The following is a 21060-nucleotide window of genomic DNA, read 5'->3' on the forward strand; positions in this document are numbered from 1 at the left end:
TGGGAGCGGCCTGGCTGTGGAAGCCCCGCGGGCAGCCGCAGGACTGAAGGGCAGCCGTGCTGGGACCTCTGCGCGTCTGTGCTCAGAGACAGCAGAAACCCGAAAGGGAAGAATGCCCCCAAGCAGGCAGCTCTTCAGCGTTGACGGAGGTACCGGAGCAGAGCAGCGGGCAGGCTGCCCCTAGGATGTGCGTGATGCAACCCCTGGGACAGGAGGGAAAGGGGAGAACAGGGATCGGGGCCCAGAGTTCTGGGGGACTTCTGGGCAGTCTTGCAGGCTGAAACTGGGGCGTAAGAATGCTCACAAGGGCACCTGGGGCGACTAAGTCTGTGTGAATGACTTGGTGTGTGTGGGTGCAGCCAGCCAGGGTTCACGGAGATTCCCTTAATCGCATCCTCTTTGAAACACAGATGCATTTAATTAAACATCATAATTATAGTGGGGCATTGTAATAGGGTACTTGTAGAGTTTGATAGCTAATTTTGAAAATAAAATAGGGAACATTTGCCTTACCAAATATTAAAACTTAAAGTTATTGTCATCAAAAAATATGTTTTGGCACAGTGGAATAGGCTAGGTTTTGGGAAATAACACAGTATGTTTACATACTTTAAATCTGATAAAGGTGAGATTTCAAGGCAGTGGGAAAATTACGATTGATTCAAGAAATGGTATTGATTTAACTGGCTCTCCATCTGGGGGAAAGATGGTGAGGTAGATGCCATCTCATACTGTATCCAATAATAAGTCCAGAGAGGCTTGGGTTCCAGAGCTCACTGCAAGCAAACCGATAAACACATACAGTGAGGATTTGGAAAAAATTCGTGGAAAATTCATTTTCCAAATTTCCAAATTTCCAAATTTTTAGAGATTGTAGTATTTTTTAGTAATTATTGATAATAAAAACAAAGAGATGTTTTTAATAATGGAAAAAGAAAAGGACACATGTTCTTGCATACTTATTCAAAAATTTTTTAGTTTGGTTTTTTTTTTTAATTTTAGGGAGAGGTCATTAGGTTTATTTATTTATTATTTTAATGGAGGTACTGGGGAATTGAACCCAGGACCTCATGCATGCTAAGCACGTGCTCTACCACTGAGCTCCTTCCCCCTTTTTCTGTTTCAAATTTTAAGGAAAAAAAAAATATGAAGTCAAAGGGCAAACTATAGACCCAGACAAGCATCTGCAACCCACGTGAAAAGTTATTGTCCCTAATTTACCCAAAGCTCATACAAATTGGTAGTGAAATGGCAAAAGGCAATCGGAATATAGGAAAAAAATATAAACAAGCAAGTCACAGAAAAGGAGATGGAGTTTTAAATGGGGTTGAAACGGATTAGTCAGAGAAAAGTCACATTTAATTATTTATTCATCACATTGGCAAAAATTAGAAAGACCAGCAACATTCTGCATGCTACAGAGAATGCAGGGAAATGAGTACTTTTAGTACAAGCGCTGCTGAAGCAAGCACAGAAATGAGCACTTTTATATCTTGTGGTGGAAGTGTGGACTGCTGAGACCTCCAGGGAAAAATAACCTGACGAAGTTTATAAAGTTCAAAATGTGCCCCTTGACTCAGCAGCCCCGTTTTAAGCCATCATCCCAGTAGATATAAAAGCACCAGTACCTAAGAATATATGACAAGGGTGTTTATGGAAGCATTGTTTGCTGTGGCAAAATCCTGGGCAACGCACCATTATCCACCAATGATAAAATGGCCGAATAAACGTGCTGCCTCCATGCTGGGGGTATTATGTGACTGCCACAAAGGGTGAATGAGTTAGATCCGTCTGTCAACATACTCAGCGGGAGAAGTGTTAATACACTAAGTGCAAAAGCGAGTTGTGTCCCAACGCTTTTTGTAACAAACGTTTTTTGTAAAGAGTTGAAGAAGCAAACGAAGCCCAGTGCCCATGCTGCTCTGCGTCTGTGTGTGCTTATGACAGCTTGGAGAAGCACGGCTTAGCAGCGTGAAGTGCCTCGGGGAGTAGGAACAAGGAAGAGTGGTTTTTAACTTATCGTTTCTATACCTTGGGCTGTTTTGCTTTTTTGCAAGAATCATGATTTTGCTTTTTAAATTAAAAGCAATTGCATAAAGGAAACTTTAAAGGGAAAAAAGGACAAAGTGCTTACGACATTTCTGTGACTCACTGGGCCCTCAGGATAAAGCGCACGCTCTTTAATGGACCCACAAGACCCCTGGGATCTGGTGTCTGCATATAGCACCAGCCTTTTTTTCCTTCTTATTCTGCTCACTCTCCTCTCTTCCCCAGCTGTGCAGCGCCAGGAGAGCTGTTGGCAGCACGCTGCCCTCCCCACACAGCTGGATCTCGCTTCCCGTGAGAATCCCTGAGACTGGGCGAAGTGCCCGCCTAACTATTCCGACGGCTCCCTGTGCCTCTTTCCCTGGTGGTATCGCTGTAACTACCTGTCTTCAAGTTTTATTCCCACTGGATATTAAGTACCAAGAGGAAGGAGTAGCTTTAGTTATGGTGTCCTCAGTGTCTTGTCTAGCTCATTGTAGGTGCTAAATACAGCAAACACTTGTTGAATAAATAAAAGAAAGATGAGCAAAATGAATTCATGGCAAGCATTAGAGACAGAAAGAAGAAAACGTAGTCTGTGCCCTCAAAATTGCATGGTAGAGAGACAGACGTGTAAACAGCTCAGTTGTGATAGAAGATGACTGTTGCTACAAGCTACTCAAAGCTTCCTGGAGAAAGTCTGGGAGATTTCACCTATGAGGAAATATTTGATGAGGAAACATTTAATCAGAGATTTAAAGGATGCATAGACATTTACCAGGAAAATAAGAGGATGAAATGATGTTTCCAGCACGAGGACCATCCCCTGCAAGGGTGCAGAGGCATGAAAGAGCATGGCATGTCTGAGAACCTCAAGAGATTTAGTGTTGCTTGAGTGTAAAGTTCAAAGCTGGGGAAAGGAGTCTATGAAAGGTCACAAATGGAGGCAGTTACATTGGGATCAAATCATTGAAGAAGGTCCCTGCTTGGCCATGCCATGAGTTTAGCGTTTACATGGGGAACTACAGGGGAAAATTTGAAGCAGGGTGTGATATGAGAGATTTTAGATCACAGTGACAAAGTGTGAAGTTTGGGTTAGAGTTGGGGGCAGGAGATGATATCAGATAAAGGGAGACTGGCCAGAAGTGCAACAAAAACCTTCCATAACCTTCTACTGGAGAAGCAATCTGGGCTGAACCAGAGCAGAGTCCAGGCTTCCAACGAGGAGGGACTGGTGAAGTACTACGGAGGCCACGCTGCCATGACCCAGATGCGTGATGGCTGCAGTTGTCAAAAGTCAAAGTGACCCCCTCGGATTTCTGACTTGGCGACTTGTTTCACTGATCGCAAGAAATATCAGAGGAGCAGCAGGTCTGAGAAAGGTAGAAAACAAACCCACGTGGGGCCACGCGGACAGTCCTCATTTCCTAGGGCTCCTGATTTCCACAAACTTGCGTGGCTTGAAAGAACAGAAACTTACTCTCACGGTGCCAGAGGCTGGAAGGCCAGTCAAGATGGCAGCAGGGCATGCTCCCTCTGAAAACTGTGGAGGAGAACCCTTTCCCCTTCCGAGCTTCCTAGGGGTTGCCCTCGAGCCTCAGTGCTCCTGGGCTTGTAGCTCCCGTCTCTGCCTCCGCCATGACGTGAACTTCTCCCTGCTCACGTGTGTCTCTGTCTCCATGTGACATTTTCCACTTCTTATAAGGACGCTAATCATATTTGATTAGGGCCCACCCTACTGGCATCTTCACCTGATTGTATCTGCAAAGACCCTATTTCCAAATAAGGTCACATACACAGGTATGGGAGTTAGGGCTTCAACACAGTATTTATTTATTTATTTACTTTTTGAAGACACGATTCACCCCATTGCACTGAGTATAAAGGGTGATGGGGTCTTTGGCGGAGGTGTCCAGGAGGTTTCTAGACCAAGGGCTCAGGGGAGAGGCCTCAGCTGCATGTATTTAATTAGAGTCTACCAGCAAAGAGACAGCATGGAGTGATCGCAGCAAAGTGGCCCGAGACAGAGAAACCACGGGGAAGTTCAAAGCTGTGGAGCTGTAAGGGCCAGAGGATCCCATACAAGAGGTGACTGAGAAGGAAGGGCCAGAGTGTGGGCATCTGTAAGGGACTCTGTGGGTCTGGCTGTGACAGAGCAAGCCTTGGTCCATGCTTTGCTGACTGCCACCTGCTGGAGCGCCAGACTGTGTTTCCTGCTGCCTGGTTCTTTCACATCTGAGTCTCTCCCTGCTGTTTGGCACAGCTTTTCTCCCTTGTTCAGGAAGCACTGGAGCCCTGCAGCCGCCTCCTGAAGGAGTCAGCAGGGACAGTACAAGGTGTTGGGGATGTTGCGTCCCTAAACTCAGCACTACGGTGCAGCTTTGATAAAAAAACAAAGTCAGCGTGTTTGTGTTCTGCATTTCTTCAGAAATGAGCTGACGGTTTTATAATAATGCTGAGAAGTTACACTTCACTTCATCACCAAAATATTCCCATATGTCCATGAAAGTGTTGACAGGGTAGACATAGGACTTCCCTTTTAAGCACAACCCCGCTCCAGCCCCAGCGCCTCTAAGAGAGTCTGCAAAGCAGCTTTCAGTTCTCAGAGAAAGTTTCAGGCTTGGGCAGAATGACTCAGCCAAGGGCTTCGGAAAGCCTTTCAAATGCGGTAGGACATGCTTTCCTTTAAGGCAGAGTCCTTGGCTGGTTTGTTCCCTGCAATAGTCAGCATCTGCCAGGCTCAGAGTAGATACTCAGTAGGTGTCTACAGGCTCCGGGCAGCCTAGGGTGCAGGTAAGATGACTGTCTGCACTGGGACCAGGAAATGGCTGGCCAGCGATGTCCAGCTAGAGCGAGGAGTCTCCAGGAGTCTTCTCTTCTCTTTGGTGGGGAAGCCACTTGTCAGTGGCCAGGCCCCCTGAAGACTGGCAGTTCTGAGCCTCAGACTGCCTGTCCCAGCAAGATTCATTTTCTCTGGAAAATGGTAAACAATGGCCAGAGTAACTACTGCATTTTGTCAACAAAAACAATGGTTAATATTTATCAAGTGCCTGCTATAGGTCAGGCTCTGTGCCAAGTGCTTTATATGCATTATCTCAGGCAACACTTGCAACATTTTATAGGGCAGGTGCTTGTTTGTTTTTTTGTTTTTTTTTTTAAGAGGAGTAAGCCTTTACTTCCTTGTTTCACAAATAAAGTTGGCTGACTTGGTTGCTTTTTGGTGATTAGTCAAAGAGGCCCAAGGCAGGTGCTTTTTGTATCACCATGTGAAAACAGAAGAATCAGATTTGAAATCATGAAGTCGCTTTACCCAAGTTCTCACAGCTAGAATGTGGTGTTAGTGGGGACTGAACCCAGGCTGTCTGGAACTAGAGTCCACTCACGGAAGCCTTGGTACGCAGGGGTTTTGTCAGTCTCCTGTTGAAATTTCTTGTCCACTCATTGCAAGTTTTAGCTTACGAATTGCTGCCCAAGAGATTTGACAAGAATGACGTGGACAGTCGGGAGGCCCTCAGGGCAGCTGCTGTCAGGTTTTAGGAATTAGGATACAGCTTGGGCTCTGGGGAGAAAAACAGAAGCAGGTTCAACAGGAAACGCTGAGGAACCTAGCAGCCAGTGTCAGCGCTGCCCCAAGAGTGCCACGTGTCTGTTGGGCTGAGCAAGGGCCGTGGACTCGCAGACCGAGCCACTTCGTCAACCGGCAAATCCTGCATCACAGCCACTGACCGCCTCTGGGGACTGGCAGAGCCCTCAGAGGTAATCCAGTCTGACCCTTTGATTTCACTGAGGAGAAGCCTAGGGCCCAACATGCAGAGCAGATTAAAGACGGCCGCAAATTCATTAACAGCTACTCCTCCCTCCCCATGAGTCTGCACAGGTTCTGTGGCTGCTTAGCTAACAGAAAGCTCCCGAAGAGACACTGCGCCAGCTTCTGGATTCAGGCGTCAAGAGACTAGCAGCTTCCAGTTCCTGCTCTGTGGACATGGACTCTGAGAACACAGCTGCCATGCTGTGAGGAAGCCCAGGTGACCCCTTCGAGACACACGTGGAAGAGAACCGAGGTCTCTGGCCAACAGTTTCTGGTGACAGCCAGCATTTTTTGGCCAACTTGGAAACAGCCTCTTGCTCCAGTCAAGTGTCTCCTGCTGAACATTCATGGAACAAGAACAGCCACCTCTGCAGAGCCCTGCCCCGAACACAGCTTTGTGAGAAAATTAAATGCTTGTTGCTATCCTCAGCTGCTAGTTTTGGAAAATGTTTAAAATGGAAGTATAGTTGATTTAGTGTTGTGTTGACTTCTGAGGCACAGCACAGTGATGCAGTCATACACATATATTCCTTTCCATATTCTATTCACACTTCATCATAGGTTATTACAAGATACCGAATGTAGTTCCCTGAGAGTAGTTTCCCTAAACAGTAGGACCTAGTTGTTTATATGTATTTTGTATATAGCAGTTAGTATTTGCAGATCCAAGACTCCCAGTCTATCCATCCCTTCCCCCTTTCTCCCCAGTTACCGCAAGTTTGTTTTCTACATCTGCAAGTCTATTTCTGTTTTGTAAATAAGTTCATTTGTGCCATTTTTTTAAGATTCCACCTATAGGTGATATCATAAGATATTTGTCTTTGTCTGACGTACTTCACTTAGAATGATAATCTCTAGGTCCATCCATGTTGCTGCAAATGGCATTATTTCATTTTTTATGGCGAGGTAGTATCCCATTGTACACATACCACATCTTCTTTATCCAGTCATCTGTTGACAGACATTTAGATTTCTTCCGTGTTTTGACTATTGTAAATAGTGCTGCTGTGAATATTGAGGTGCGTGTACCTTTTTGAGTTGGAGTTTCCTCTGGATATATGCCCAGGGGTGGGATTGCTGGATCATATAGTAACTCTGTTTTTAGCTTTTTAAGGACTTTCCGTGCTGTTTTCCACAGCGGCTGAAGCAAACCAAATTCCCACCAACAGTGCTGGAGGGCTCCCTTTCCTCTACACCCTCTTCAGCATTTATTGTTTGTGGACTTTTTAATGATGGCCTTTCTGACTAGTGTGTGGTGACACCTCACTGTGGTTTTGATTTGCATTTCTCTGATAAATTGAGCGTCTTTTCATGGGCCTCTTGGCCATCCATATGTCTTCACTGGCGAAATGTCTGTTTAGGTTTTCTGCCCATTTTTTGATTGGGCAGTTTTGTTTGTTTGTTTGCTTGCTTGCTAGTTATTGAGTTGTATGAGTTCATACAATGGAAATTCATCCATTGTCTGCTGCGTAGTTGGCAAACATTTCCTGCCATTCCATAGACTGTGTTTTTGTTTTGTTTATGGTTGCCTTTGCTGTGCAAAAGCTGGTAAGTTTAATTAGGTCTCATTTGTTTATCTTTGCTTTTATTTCTATTGCCTCGGTAGACTGACCTAGGAGAACATTGCTATGATTTATGTCAGAGAACATTTTGCCTGTGTTTTGTTCTAGGAGATTATGGTGTCCTGCCTTATGTTTAAGTCTTTAATCCATTTCGAGTTTATTTTTGTGTATGATGTGAGGGAGTGCTCTAACTTCATTGGTCTGCATGCAGCTGTCCAGCTTTCCCAACACCACTTGCTGAAGAGACTGTCTTTTCTCCATTGTATATTTGTACCTCATTTGTCAAAGATTAGTTGACTGTAGGTGTGTTGGTTTGTTTCTGGGTTCCATATTGTGTTCCATTGATTCATATGTGTGTGTGTGTGCGCACGCGCATGCACCAATACCATGCTGTTTTGATTGCTGTGTCTTTGTAGTGTTGTTTGAAGTCTGGGAGGGTTATACCTCCAGCTTTGTTCTTTTCCCTCAGTATTGCTTTGGCAATTCTCAGACTTTTGTGATTCCACTTGAATTTTAAGATTATTTACTCTAGTTCTGTGAAGAATGTGTGGGTAACGTGATAGAGATCACGTTAACTCTGTGGATTGCTTTGGCTAGTACGGTCATTTTAACAACATTACTTCCTCCAGTCATAGAGCAAGGGATGTGATTCCATGTCTTTGGCTCGTCGTTCATTTCTCTTGTCAGCGGTTTATAGTTTTTGGTGTGTGTCTTTCACCTCGTCAGGTTTATTTCTAAATTTTTTAATGCAATTTCTAAAGGGATTTCTTTTAAATTTTTCTTTTCTGCTAATTCCTCGCTACGGTAAAGAGATGCAACACACTGTTTGCTATGTGAATCCTGCGCCTGCTACCTCGCTGAGCTTGTTCGTCAGCTCCGTGTGGAGTCTTCAGGGCTTTCTGTACGTAGCATCATGTGGTCTGCGTGTAGTGACAGTTCTATGTCCTCCCTTCCAACTGGGTCTCTTCTATTTCTTCCTCTGGGACTTCCAGTTCTGGGTCGACAGAAGCGATGCAAGCGGGCATCCTTGTCTTGTTCCAGATTCTAGTGGGAACGCTTTCAGCTTCACTGCTGAGTGTGATGCTGACTGTGGGTTTGTCACAAACAGCTGTTACTGTGCTGAGAAGTGTTCCCTCTGTACCTGACTTGGGAAGCGTTTTCATCATGAATGGATGTTTGTTAAACTCTTTTCCTGCATCTGTTGAGATGATCATGAATTTTGTCCTTTCTTTTGTTGATTTGCATATGTTGAACCATCCTTGTGACCCTGGGACAAGTCAAACTTGATCATACCGTATGATATTTTTATGTGTTGTTGGATATGATTTGCTCGTATTTTGTTGAGGATTTTTGCATTTATATTTATCAAAGATATTGTCCTGTAATTTTCTTTTTTGGCGATGTCTTTGTCTGGTTTTTGTATCAGGGTGATAGCGGCTTTACAGAATGAGTTTGGGAGTGTTTCTTCCCCTTTAATCTTCTGAAAAAATTTGAGAGGGATCAGTACAAGTTCTTCTTTGCATGTTTAGTAGAATTCCCCAGTAAGGCCATCGGTCCTGGACTTCTGTTTGCAGGGAGGTATTTGTTGTTGTTGGTTTTTTCTTTTAATTACTGTTCTACATCACTTTCAGGGATCAGTCTGTTCAAAGTCTATACTTCTTGATTCAGTATTGGTGGACTGTATGTTTCTAGAAACTTGTCCGTTTCTTCTACAGTGTCCAACTTGTTGGCCTGTAATTGTTCTGTTGTTTTGTAAAATCTCACTATTTTATGTTTAATTTTTTCCTATAATGTGGATGTGCCGTAGTACATTTAATAATTTCCCTATTAAAAGACATTATGGCTACTTCTTGGGTTTTGTATTACAAATAGTGTGACCACAAATATCTCTATATATGTAATTCTGTGCACATATGTGAATATTGCCCTAGGGTTGATACAGAAAAATGGAATGCCTTTGTCAAAGCTTTCATTTTATTGTATTAAAATATTATTTTTTTGAAAATGTGGTAAAATATATATAATATAAAATTTACAGTTTTAGCCATTTTTAAGTGTAGTTCAGTAGCATTAAGTACATTCACATACTGTGCAACCATCACCATAATCCACCCATGGAAATTTTTTCATCTTGCAGAACTGAAACTCTGTACCCATTAAACATTAAGTCCATTTGTCTCTATTCTAATCCGCAGGGCACCATCATTCTACTTTCTATCTCTGACTTTGAATACTTTAAGTGCCTCATTTGGGTAGAATCATGCAATACTTGTCCTTTTTTTATTGGCTTATCTCACTTGTCACAATGTCTTCTGTGTTCATCTGCGTTGTAGCATTTGTCAGAATTTCCTTCCTTTTTAAGGCTGAATAATATTCTGTTGTGTGCATGTACCTCATTTTGTTTTGGAACTCTCATTTAATATATTCTCTTCAGTTTCCCTCCAAGTGGCTAGATTATTACATAAGAGCAATTATTTCCCCCTATTCTTGCCATGATTTTATATTAAGAAGCACTTATCCAGAAGGCAAAAGTGCTATTTCATTTTAATTTGCATTTCTCCAATTAATAATGAGATTAAACCCTTTTTATATTTTTATTTCTATAAACTACTTCTTTGAAATCTTTTCTCATTTTCCTACTGGATTATCTTTTCCTCATTGATTTATTAGAGTTCTTTATTCTGCATACTCTGCCTTTGCCATATTCATTGCAATTATTGTCTCTAAGCATGTCCCTTTTAAATTTGTGGCTGTTTTTCTGCTTGCCTCATTACTTCTATTCTTTTTTTCTTTTCCAGTTTTATTAGGTAGAATTATTACAGTTTGCACATACACATTATGTTGCATGTAGATACATACATACAATATACTGCACTTTTTTGTTAGTTTACGTATATGTACCGATCAAAGTATCTAAGAACCGATTAGCTTTAGCTTTTTAAATTTACATGGTTTTCAAAGGAATAAAGCCAACTGCAAAATTAGAATCAACAGAATGTGGTAATGTAATCATAAAGGACAAATGTGCTTACACATATTCAAGAAAACAATCATCTTAGTTGTAAATAAAAAGTAGTTCATTTGTGTCCTTATGATTATGATTATTTTAGATTTCTAATATAAATGATGTCATATGGCATTTTTCTTTCTCTTTCTGGCCCACTTTACTTAGAATGACAATCTTCAGGTCCATCCATGTTGCTGCAAATGATATTATTTTATTCTTTTTTATGACTGAGTAGTGTTCCATTGTATATATGCACCACATCTTCTTTACTGAGTCATCTGTGGGTGGACATTTGGGTTGTTTCCAGGTCTTAGCTATTGTAAATAGTGCTGCTGTGAACATTGGGGTGCATGTGTCTTTTTGAATTTTATTCTTCTCTGGATATATGCCCAGCAGTGGGATTGTTGGATCATATGGTAGGTCAATTTGCAATTTTTTAAGGAACCTCCATACTGTCCTCCATAGTGGCTGCACCAATCTACACTCCCACCAAGAGTGTAGGAGAGTTCTTCTATTCTTTGAGTTTGGTGTCTCTTAATGGTGTTAGTTTTCCTCAGAGGTTTAATGATTTGTAACTGTGAGCAACTTTCTGTATTTCTTTTGCCTTGTTAACTGCTATGCACGCATTATTGTTGGCAAGTCTGAATGAGGTAGGTGAGAGGTAGGAGCAGGCGCATTTCATGCTGCTCTGTATTCTAGAGTGGATTAAGTGAGCCTAGGAAGAAATAAGCTGCTGCCAGGTGTGTTACTTTGATAGACTCAGGCAGGAGATCTCCTCATACTTGCAAGGGGTTGTGAGCTGCGCATGGCAAGTCTGTTTTTCCTCCAAGCCCTCATGCTCATTGCTCATCTCTGAGTGCAGACAGCTCTGCTGTCTGCTGCCTAATCTAAGTAGATCAGTCCAGGTAAGACAAAGTGGGAAGATGGGAAGGTGGAAGGAGAGGAAGGATTCCACACAGTTGGTGACTCTTACTGTGAACCCTTAGACGCTAGCCCTGCTAGTGAGTCCTGGACCCTCCCTCTCTCCCCTCCTCGTAGGCTGCGCCTTGTCTTTGCTTCGCCTTTTGCAGCTGCCTGTGTACACTTTGGTTGTGGTTTTCTTCTTCAGTCCAGTCTTACCTGTATCCCATATTTTAGCAATTTTTTCTCCTGATTTGTGATCCACTGAGTGTACGTCTTGTTTTCCAGAGTGGAGTATCGTAAGAATTTGGGTTGAAAGGAAAGGTTGCCTGGCGAACTTCGCCTTGACTAAGCCTGGCGGCAGGTGGACAGGGAGAATCCCACTCATTGACTGTGGGCCTTGGCAAACAGTCCTTAATTTCTCCTTTCTCTCTTCCTCAGTTTCGGGGACCCACGCTTTCTATGAGAGCACAGGGACCTATAAGAATGAGCAAGAATCAAAAAGGTTAAGTCTGTATCTCAGTGAGTTTCAGTCAATGTGTTATTTGATCCTGGGGTGACACCCACTGCATTTTGCCCTACTTACCAATATACACAATACCTTGGAATAATTCAGTTCACATGTCCCAGATAGGCCATTATAATGGAAAACAGAACTGTCATCTGCATTTATGTTAACGGCGGTGGGTGACTCCAGCATCCATTCATCTCCTATTAGGAAATTTTCTCCTGTGAATGTTCGTATCAGTTACATGATAAAAAAGAGAAACTGAGCAAGGCTGAATTTTCTTCAGGACTATACTCTGAGAGATACTTAAGTAAGTTGGAGCAGATAAAGTTTATGTTATTTAATGTAGTCAGAGGAGGTTTACTGGACTTTGTTCTCAGATTCAAAGTTTTGGGGAAAGAATGTTACCCCTAAGAGAACATATTCATTGGTTTCTGGATGGTTGGGAGAATTTTAAATCCTTGGTGAAATGACAAGACATTTGAACACATTAACCTTGAAACTTCAAAGGGAAAAAGTCAAGAGCACCTCTCATTTATCGAGGGAAGTCAAAGTATTCTGATTCACACTGGACATATTCTCCATTATCAAACTCCCCTGAGTTCAGTAGGAATGCAGATGTGTGGAAATTATAACTATTTGACAGAAATGAATTTACAGTATTATTCCTAGATTTTTTTAATGCATACAAATCATTCTTTAAGTCTCTGTAGCTGCTCTTGGAATGGAAGTTTCAGGACACTGAGAACTGCTGGAAACTAGCTCTAACAGCCTGACTGTGCTGCGCCCACTGGGGAGAAGCCGTCGTCCTGCAGTCCTGGAGGCAGACGCGCACACTAGACTGAACTGTGAATGTATTCCATGGGCTTGATAGCAGCTTGGCCTGTTGGTGCCAGTTTTATATTAGCAGGGACAAAATTGAACTGAGACCAGTAACAGGCCTATAAACATTTTATAGAAGCAACATTTATCAAAATGTGTTTTGATTTGCCCTGGTATTAGAGCTAAAAAGCCCAAATTTTGGGCTAGCAACAGACAGCAAAAGGACTACGAGTGAAACTTACGAACAGCTCACACACATAGGCGGCCCATCATTGGGAAGGTGAAATGCCCCGCTGGATGGGACGCCTTTGGAGGGTCACTGACCTACGGCTAGCCTCTGCAGCAGTTGCAGGATTTCTAAATATCCAAGGATGGCTGTGCAAGACGGGCACAGGTGCTGGTAACGTTTGGCCAGACCGTTTCTCCCCCCATGTAAAAGGGATGACGCTCTCCTTCATCTTCGTGTGTGAGGCTGTTTTCACTGGCGTTCCGTGAGGAACTCGCTCTCCGTGACAGAACGCTTCCCTGTATATGTTGCGTTTGGTGTTTTGTCGATGGCATTTACGCCCCCCAACTTGGATTATCTGTGCTCTCTATTTGATGGTTGCATGAAGCATTTTTGGTAATGAGACTTAAATCTTTGTTCTGGATAAATGTCATCTTTAGCTACATGCTTTTTCAGCTTGGATTATTGCCATATTTATTTTAAGAATATTTGTGTACATTAAGATGTAATTTTTTTTTTGTCCAGGGTCTGGGACAGATTCTAATTCCTCTTCACTCTAGCTTTGTTTCCTGTCTTTATATAAGGGACCCTCCTCTCCAGCTGAGATATCCGTGGCACACTTTTCTATCTGGAGCTGTCCTGCCTCTAAGCCATTTGTGACCGCTTAGAAGCACATAGATAGTTTTTTTTTCCCACAGCTCTAATGGATTAAACCATAGTTCATGTTCTAAAAAAAATCCTTATAAGTTATTTTATGCTGTGCAATTTTCAGACTTTCATTCTCCGTCCTTTAACATTCTATAGTGAAGCAAAGCCTGGAGGAGAGAGGAGAGAGGTTAACCTCTAAACTGTTATACATAATGGAACTAGCTCAAATCTTTTTATAAATTTTTTATTACAAAAGTATTATATGTATATATAAATTTATAGATGTATATTTAAAAAGCTAGAAAATAGAGAAAAAGAGTCCAATACCCAGAGAAAATGTGCATTAGATTTGAGAGGTTTCTTTTCCCAATCTTCTTTTCTATTTACTTAAATTGCACAGCAGTTAGGGCTACAACTCGGATTTCATATCCAGCTTTTAAACTTCATATTACAATATAAACATTTTCATTTGTTAATACAAACTTCGTAAACATTTGTAATGGTTTCAAGACATTTAACAACAAGGATGCACCGTAATCCAGCAGCTCCTCTGTTATTGAGCTGAGTTGTGCGCTTTCTGGATCTTTGCTTAGCTGACAACGTCGTCCTTTTACTCTGAGCCGTAAAAGACAAACTTGCTGCAAGTGGGATTCCTGAGTCATAGTTTTCCTCCTTTAAATGTGTGAATGTAATGATAATGTTTCCCACACTTTTTTTTCCTTCAGTCTGGTCATTATGAGTCCTTGAGTTTTCCTCCTATAATCTGGTTCCTTATCTGATCTGGTTCTTTTTACATTCATTACCACTTTAATCTTCACAAAAATCCTGTAAAGGAGGTACTAATTCCTCATTTTACAGAAAAGGAAACTGAGAGTCAGGGAAGTTAAGTAAATTTTCAACTTCATGTTTCTCATAGAGGGTGGAGCTAGCCTTCAAGGCCTGCCTGATTCTGAAATTCATGTGAACATTACTTCTCATTCATTTTTTTTTTGTATTTTTATAAACTTTATTTTTTTTTAATTTAAAATTGTATCCAATTTTGGGGGGATATTTAAATTATTATTATTATTATTATTATCATTATCATCATCATCATCATTAATGGAGGTACTGGGGATTGAACCCAGGGCCTCATTCATGCTAAGCATACACTCTACCACCGAGTTATACCCTCCTCCCTCATGTATATTTTTAAATTTTTGTCTTGATAGACACAAATATTTTCTAGAGTCCATCTGATCTATATAACTCATGAGGTCCATTTTATCTTTTGTTTGAAATTTTGGATATTAATTCGTCAGTCTCTACATTATTCTGATTTCTGGGGAATGACTGACTACTTGCTCCATTGTGTCCTCTGTGCTCCTTCAGTAAGCTGGTCTGGAACAGATCTGCACCTTGAGAACTGACTTTGCTTAATTAGAACCAGATTACAACTGCCAGTATAATTAGGGTTAGAATATAGTAAAGAAAGAGTTTGGGAACCATCTAGATTAGGTTAAAAAAACAAACAAACCCTTGGGGCTGAGCATTTGCTAGAGGGGAAAAAAAAAACAACCCTCCTCACTGATTCTGGTTCTGAGCGAATTCGATCAGGTGACTGTATGCTCTGATTTCAGAATTAGCATGGCTGCAAATTTTATGAACCACTTGGCGCTCTCCTGTATGCATCCCTGATCAGAGTTTCCTAGGTTTTGCCACTGGTTGACGTGGCCATGGTGAACATGTGAGGTAGTTAGGATCTGGGGACAAGACTCTCCAAAGGTAGCTGAAGTGGACAGGTTGGTAGCATTCAGGCTTGGCTCTTACAGGATCTAGAGGCCTCTGACCGACTCTGCGTCACCAGCTTCACTGTGGCTGTTTTTTTTGAAGAAGCTCTGGGGCTAGGTAACCCAGCCTCAGGGTTGGTGTTATTTCTTTGACTCAGTACATCTTAAAACACAGGAAACATTTTGATGGATTTATATGTTCTGATAGAAAAGGAAATAACTTTTTGACTTTTTTTTTTTAAGTCACAGGCACATTTATTATCCTCCAGAACACCAAGTTCTTCCCTTCCCTGGCAGTGTCACCAGAGGGCCAGCCCTCAGGAGGCGACCACACTGCCACTCAGAGCAGCCCTGTGGGGTGGCAGGGTCATGGGTGACAGGAACAGAACCTTTAGCTTCCTAGACAGGCTGGCCATCTCAGGATCCTATGCTTTTTAAGATTTGACCAAGCGGGCAATCTTAAGGACACTTTCCCCATCACGGTTGAAGTCAGAGGATTTGATAACTTCCTGCTGCATCTGCACGGCCATGGGCAGCTTGAATTGCAGCATCTTGCCCATGTTGTTGTGTTACTCATCAGGATTCTTAGACTCCTTAATCAACAGAAATTGGTAAGAAGCCAGAGAAACTCAGGCAAGGCTTCGCCAGGACTCCCGCTGTAGCACCAGGGAGTGAGAACAAGTAACCGGTTCCCTTGTTCACTCCCTGACGTGGGGCAGACTGGTGCCTTAGAGGGAGTAAGAGGAGGGGCGGATCCGGGGGTCCAGCTGAAGGGGTGGCTCCGGTAGTCTTCCCGCGCCCTTGGTGATGCTGTGTCCAGGGATCATGCGCAGTACAGCACCCTGTTTTTGCACCGAACACTTCAGAAGTGGCAGTTGGGATTTTTATTTTTTTCTATCTTGTTCATAATTTGCCCCAACAGTGCATGCATGCACTTACTTTTAGTCCTTTACGGTTTCTTTGTATCTGTTGCTCAAGGATACATTTGACCAGGTGCAAGCACTGCAGCACAGGGTTCCGGGTCTCAGATCCCAGCCTGTCTCAGTTGCACCCATTGTCCTGAGCTTCATCCGTGTGCACGGTGTTCTCCTGGGCCAAGAACGCCTGTGTCACCTTGGCCAGGACCAGCTTGGCTTGTTCAGTGCTCAGGTGGCGGCCTGGGGTGCAGGGGAAGCTGGATCAGCCTGAAGCTGGAGGCCTCCCACACAGTCCCAGCCTCCCCACTCTCGACTGGCAGGAGCCAGGTCAGACCTCCCGCACTCAACCAGCTTCACAGGTGGAGACCAAGTCACCCGAACCAGAATGACTCAGCTGTTGGAAATTACCTGCGTGGGGGGGTTTCTGGTACAGGTCAGAAAGCCTGCCAGACAAATTCTAAAAGCGCCGTTAACACTTTGACTTTTTAATCAGAGAAAAAACACAAAAGAATTACAGAGAATAAACATGAATGTACCCAACAACAAAAATAAGTAAGTGCCAATATTTTATCATATTTACTTTAGTTTCTTTTTAAAGAAATAAAACATTACAATAAAATTGAACTCTCCTTTGCTTACCTCCTCAATTTCATTCACCTCCTTTCCTCTCCAGAAACAGGGGCTTCCATGAATTTGTAATGTAAGCATATACAGACATACACAAATAATATATAATTTTTTATAAACTGTGTAGAAATGATATCATAGGGTACATAGTGTTACACAACTTTCCTTACTCAACATTACATTGTTAAAAATTATTTTTGTTGATATATAAAAAACATAATTGTCATTTTAATTGTGCTATAGTATTTTATCATATGTATGCATCAATACTTATCTGTTTTTCTTCTAATGGACATTTGAGATGTTTCCAACATTCTGTGATCACAAACAGAGCTCTCTTCCAGAGCATAGGTGTAGGACTTCACTCGAGGTGTTAACCTACCGTTGGAATGTCTGGATTGTCAACAATGATTATGAAACACGTCTCCAAAGTGGCTGCCTCAGACTGTACTCCCACTTGCAGTGTCTGACAGCTCTTGTTTTCCTTTATCCCAGCCAAGGGGAATGTGCCAGATTTCCAGCTTGTGTACTGCAGAGAAATGTTAGATGGAAGTGGACTGTTGTTGTATATTTCAGTCTCCTCTTACCAGAATTTCATACGTGAATCATCGATTTATGTTCTTTTTCTGTGAATATAAGGAGCGGACAATTGTCCTCTCAAAAAAGTGGCCTCTATTGTACTGAAACTGTAGTTTTGATTTAGTCAAATTAATTAAGCCTTTATGATTTCTGCTTTTTGTATCGTTTTAAGAGTTCCTTCCCTTTCCAAGAAAAATGCCACGTGACATTATTTATATGAAGAATCTAAAAAATAATAGTAGTAATAATAAGGACACAAATGAACTAATTATTATGTTGATTTCTTGAATATGTGTGAGCACATGTGACTGTCCTTTATGATTGGATTACCACATTCTGTTGTTCCTTATTTTGTGGTTGGCTTTATTCCTTTGATAACTATGTAAGTTTAAAAAGCTAAAGATCTAATCTGTTCTTAGAAACAATAATTAGTACATATATGAAAACAACAAAATGTGCAGTATACTGTCTCTATGTATTTACATGCAATATAACGTGTGTGCAGTCGGATTGTAATAATTCTACACAGTAGAACTGGGGAGGAGAAGAGCTCCTTCCCTTTCCAGTGTCATAGAGATACTGTTATTTTTCAATCAGTCTGGGATTCATTTTTTGAACGGTGTTAGGTGGATACTCAGTGGTATTTTCCAGCTTTGGAATTTGCATACGGAAGTCAAGTTGTCTCAGCCCCACTCAGTAGGCAGTCTGCCTTCACCCCAGCGATTAATGAGGCCTCATCTACTTTTACCAAAGGCGCACGTACACTTGGGTTCATTCCCGGGCTCTTATTCTATCCCATTGGTCTGTTTGTCCATCTCTGGGCTGTTATTATCTTAGGACTTCACTTGCTGTCTTACTTTTCAGTGAGCCTGTATAGCTTGTGGGGTAGATTCTTTGTTTCAGAATTATCTTGTCCACATCTTGACCCTTTGTGTCCTCTCCGCAGTAAGTTCTGATCTTCTTTCTCTTCTTGTGGGGATGCTAATCCCATTATGAGGACTCCACCCTCCTGGCCCTACTGAACCTCATCACCTCCAGAGATTTTACCTCCTCATACAATCACCTTGGTGACTGGGGCTTCGACACGTGAATATGGGCAACACAAGCATTCAGTCCATAACATTTTTATAGGAGTAGAACTCTAACCCTCTCTGCCCATTCCTGGATCCATAGATTTATGGCTTCAGCCCCTGTTCATTACTATCTCGTTCATGGAAATGTTCACCTTGTTTGTAAGCATGCTTTATCTTACTTTAAAAAAAAATTAAACTTTTTTTTTTTTACTATTTTTGAAGCAGATGGGAGAAGTTCATGGTAAAATGCATGAAATACTACTATGCATGTTTCACTGACTGAAAACTCCCCAAAGTCTAGGCTGCATTATCCGTGGTCAGCTCAGCATTATCGCCTGCTTCCAAAAACTCCCTGCGTTAGCAAGGAGGCTACAGGAATGGCTTTTCCCAGAATTCCCTTCTCTCCATGATTCCAGGGCAGCATCAGGCAATGAGAGATTTTTACTTGAGATTGGAAGGCAGAGGAATGGGAGGGGTCACACTCTGGAAGCAGATGTGAGGTTCTCAGCAGCTTCAGGGCACTCTTTTTTTTTCTACTGAGTTTTAGTCAGTTTACAATGTTGTGTTAATTTCTGGTGCACAGCACAATTCTTCAGTCATGCATGAATATACATATATTCATTTTCATATTCTTTTCCACCATGAGTTACTACAAGATCTTGAATATCTGTCCCTGTGCTATACAGTATAAACTTGTTTATCTATTTTATATATACCAGTCAGTATCTGCAAATCTCGAACTCCCAGTTTATCCCTTCCCACGCCCCTCCCCACTGGGAACCAGAAATCTATATTCTGTCTGTGAGCCTGTTTCTGTTTTATGTATAAGTTCATCTGTCATTTTTTTTATTATTATTCCACATATGAGTGATATCACATGGTATTTTTCTTTCTCTTTCTGGCTTAATTCACTTAGAATGACATTCTCCAGGGCCACCCATATTGCTGCAAATGGCACTATTTTATCAGTTTTGAAGGCTGAGTAGTATTCCATTGTATAAATATACCACAATGGTATCTTTATCCAGTCATCTGTCAAGGGACATTTAGGCTGTTTCTATGTCTTGGCTATTGTAAATAGTGCTGCTGTGAACATTGGTGTGCAGGTGTCTTTTTGAGTCAGGGTTCCCTCTGGATATATGCCCAGGAGTGAGATTCCTGGGTCATATGGTAAGTCTAATTTTAGTCTTTTGAGGAATCTCTATACTATTTTCCACAATGGTTGCACCAAACTGCATCCCCATCAATAGCGTAGGAGGGTTCAGGGTACTCTTCTGAATGACCGTCTTAGGTACAGCAGGCACTAAGATAGCCAGAAGTAGCCTCTAGAGAATTTCTCACTTCACAATTGCTGGCTAAAATGCATGGTAGGAATTTCTCAAAGTGTTCTGATATTTGAAGCAGCACCCAGTTGAGCTCTTCAGAACCATGATGATGGTGATGCAGGCTGAGACCCTCACAAATAACCTCCTTGACCCCTGCTCCCCAGTCCTGCAAACAGAGGTGAAAGGCTTGAATGTCTTGATTTAAAGCCTTTAGTACTTGGAGTAGAAGAATGTGGTAGCCAGCCTCCAAGATGGCCCCCAAAGATTGCTTTTTCCTGGTATTCAAATCTTTATGACCTCTCCTCCTAGACTGAATCAGGAATTTGTGTAACCCACAGAATCAGGTGGAAGAGATGGTGTGTGACTTTTGAGGTGGTTCCAATACGGTGTTGTGGCTTGTGTCTTGGCCTTTGGAAGCCACGCTCTGGGGGGAGCCAGTTGTCAGCTCAGGAGGACACTCAGACAGCCCTCTGGAGAGTTCTACTTAATGAGGACCTGGGTCCTAACCCTAACCCTGTCAGCCATGTGAGTGAGCTGCTTTGAACGGACCCTCCAGTTTCAAGCTGAGAGACAGCAAGATGGTCTTTCCCAGTGGAGCCACTTCCAAATTCCCGGCAGACAGAAATTGTGACAGATAATAGATGATTATAGTTATTATAGGCTAAGTTTTATTTTTGGGGGGCATAATTGTGCAGAAACAGATAAGTAATACAAGTGGCTTCCATTTTCCTGACTAAATGCTTATTAAAAAAACTTCTTACTCTTATTTTTCTCAATTTGTCTTGTGTACCTATATAGTCACTGAGCAACGTGGGTTGGACCCGCTGCCTTTCTTCTTGCCTGGAATTATTTGACAAGTCCGGGCAGCTTGTTTTTTCCAGCTGGTTGCCAGTTCCGCCGGAAGAGTTGTTTTCATCTCCCAAGATGATCAGCATGTCCACTGCTTATTCTTCTTTCAGAGAGAAGATGGCAGGTTTGGGAGCTGTCGGAATGTGACTTGTTAAACCCCATCTCTACTGTTTCCTGGCTGTATCAACTTGAGTGAATTTCTAAAGATTTATACATTTTGGTTTTGTTGACCATTAAGTATGAATAATAGTATGTACCACAGAAGTTTATAAGCAAGTTAAATTTTAAAAGTATATTAAAAATTCACAATGTATTGTCTGGCACATGGTGGCCATTTACTAATGGTTTCTGTGATGACAATGGTGATGAGGAGGAGGAGGATAATGATAAAGGGTGGACTTTGGTATTTGGCATT

At 42.0% G+C, this 21060-nt stretch overlaps 2 protein-coding genes and 1 non-coding gene across 3 annotated transcripts in view; 1 reads left to right on the forward strand and 2 right to left on the reverse strand.

The window, feature by feature from the left end:
• EVA1A (eva-1 homolog A, regulator of programmed cell death) overlaps window positions 1-21060 on the forward strand; it is a 110549-nt gene continuing 89489 nt past the window's right edge. The window contains exon 1 of the mRNA XM_072951571.1: window positions 1-187. The gene's annotated coding sequence lies outside the window, so the exon portion shown is untranslated. The remainder of the gene's footprint in view (window positions 188-21060) is intronic.
• On the reverse strand, window positions 15593-18611 carry LOC140689961 (protein C10-like). The gene is given in 3 exon segments (XM_072951199.1): window positions 15593-15842; window positions 16324-16403; window positions 18600-18611. Coding segments are annotated over 3 exon segments (342 nt in total).
• LOC116285937 (U7 small nuclear RNA) lies at window positions 16608-16670 on the reverse strand. Its single transcript, XR_004195705.1, has one exon. It is a non-coding gene; the product is annotated as a U7 small nuclear RNA (small nuclear RNA).

This window comes from Vicugna pacos, chromosome 28 (assembly GCF_048564905.1).
Source record: "Vicugna pacos chromosome 28, VicPac4, whole genome shotgun sequence".
In the NCBI taxonomy this organism is placed as follows: domain Eukaryota; kingdom Metazoa; phylum Chordata; class Mammalia; order Artiodactyla; family Camelidae; genus Vicugna; species Vicugna pacos.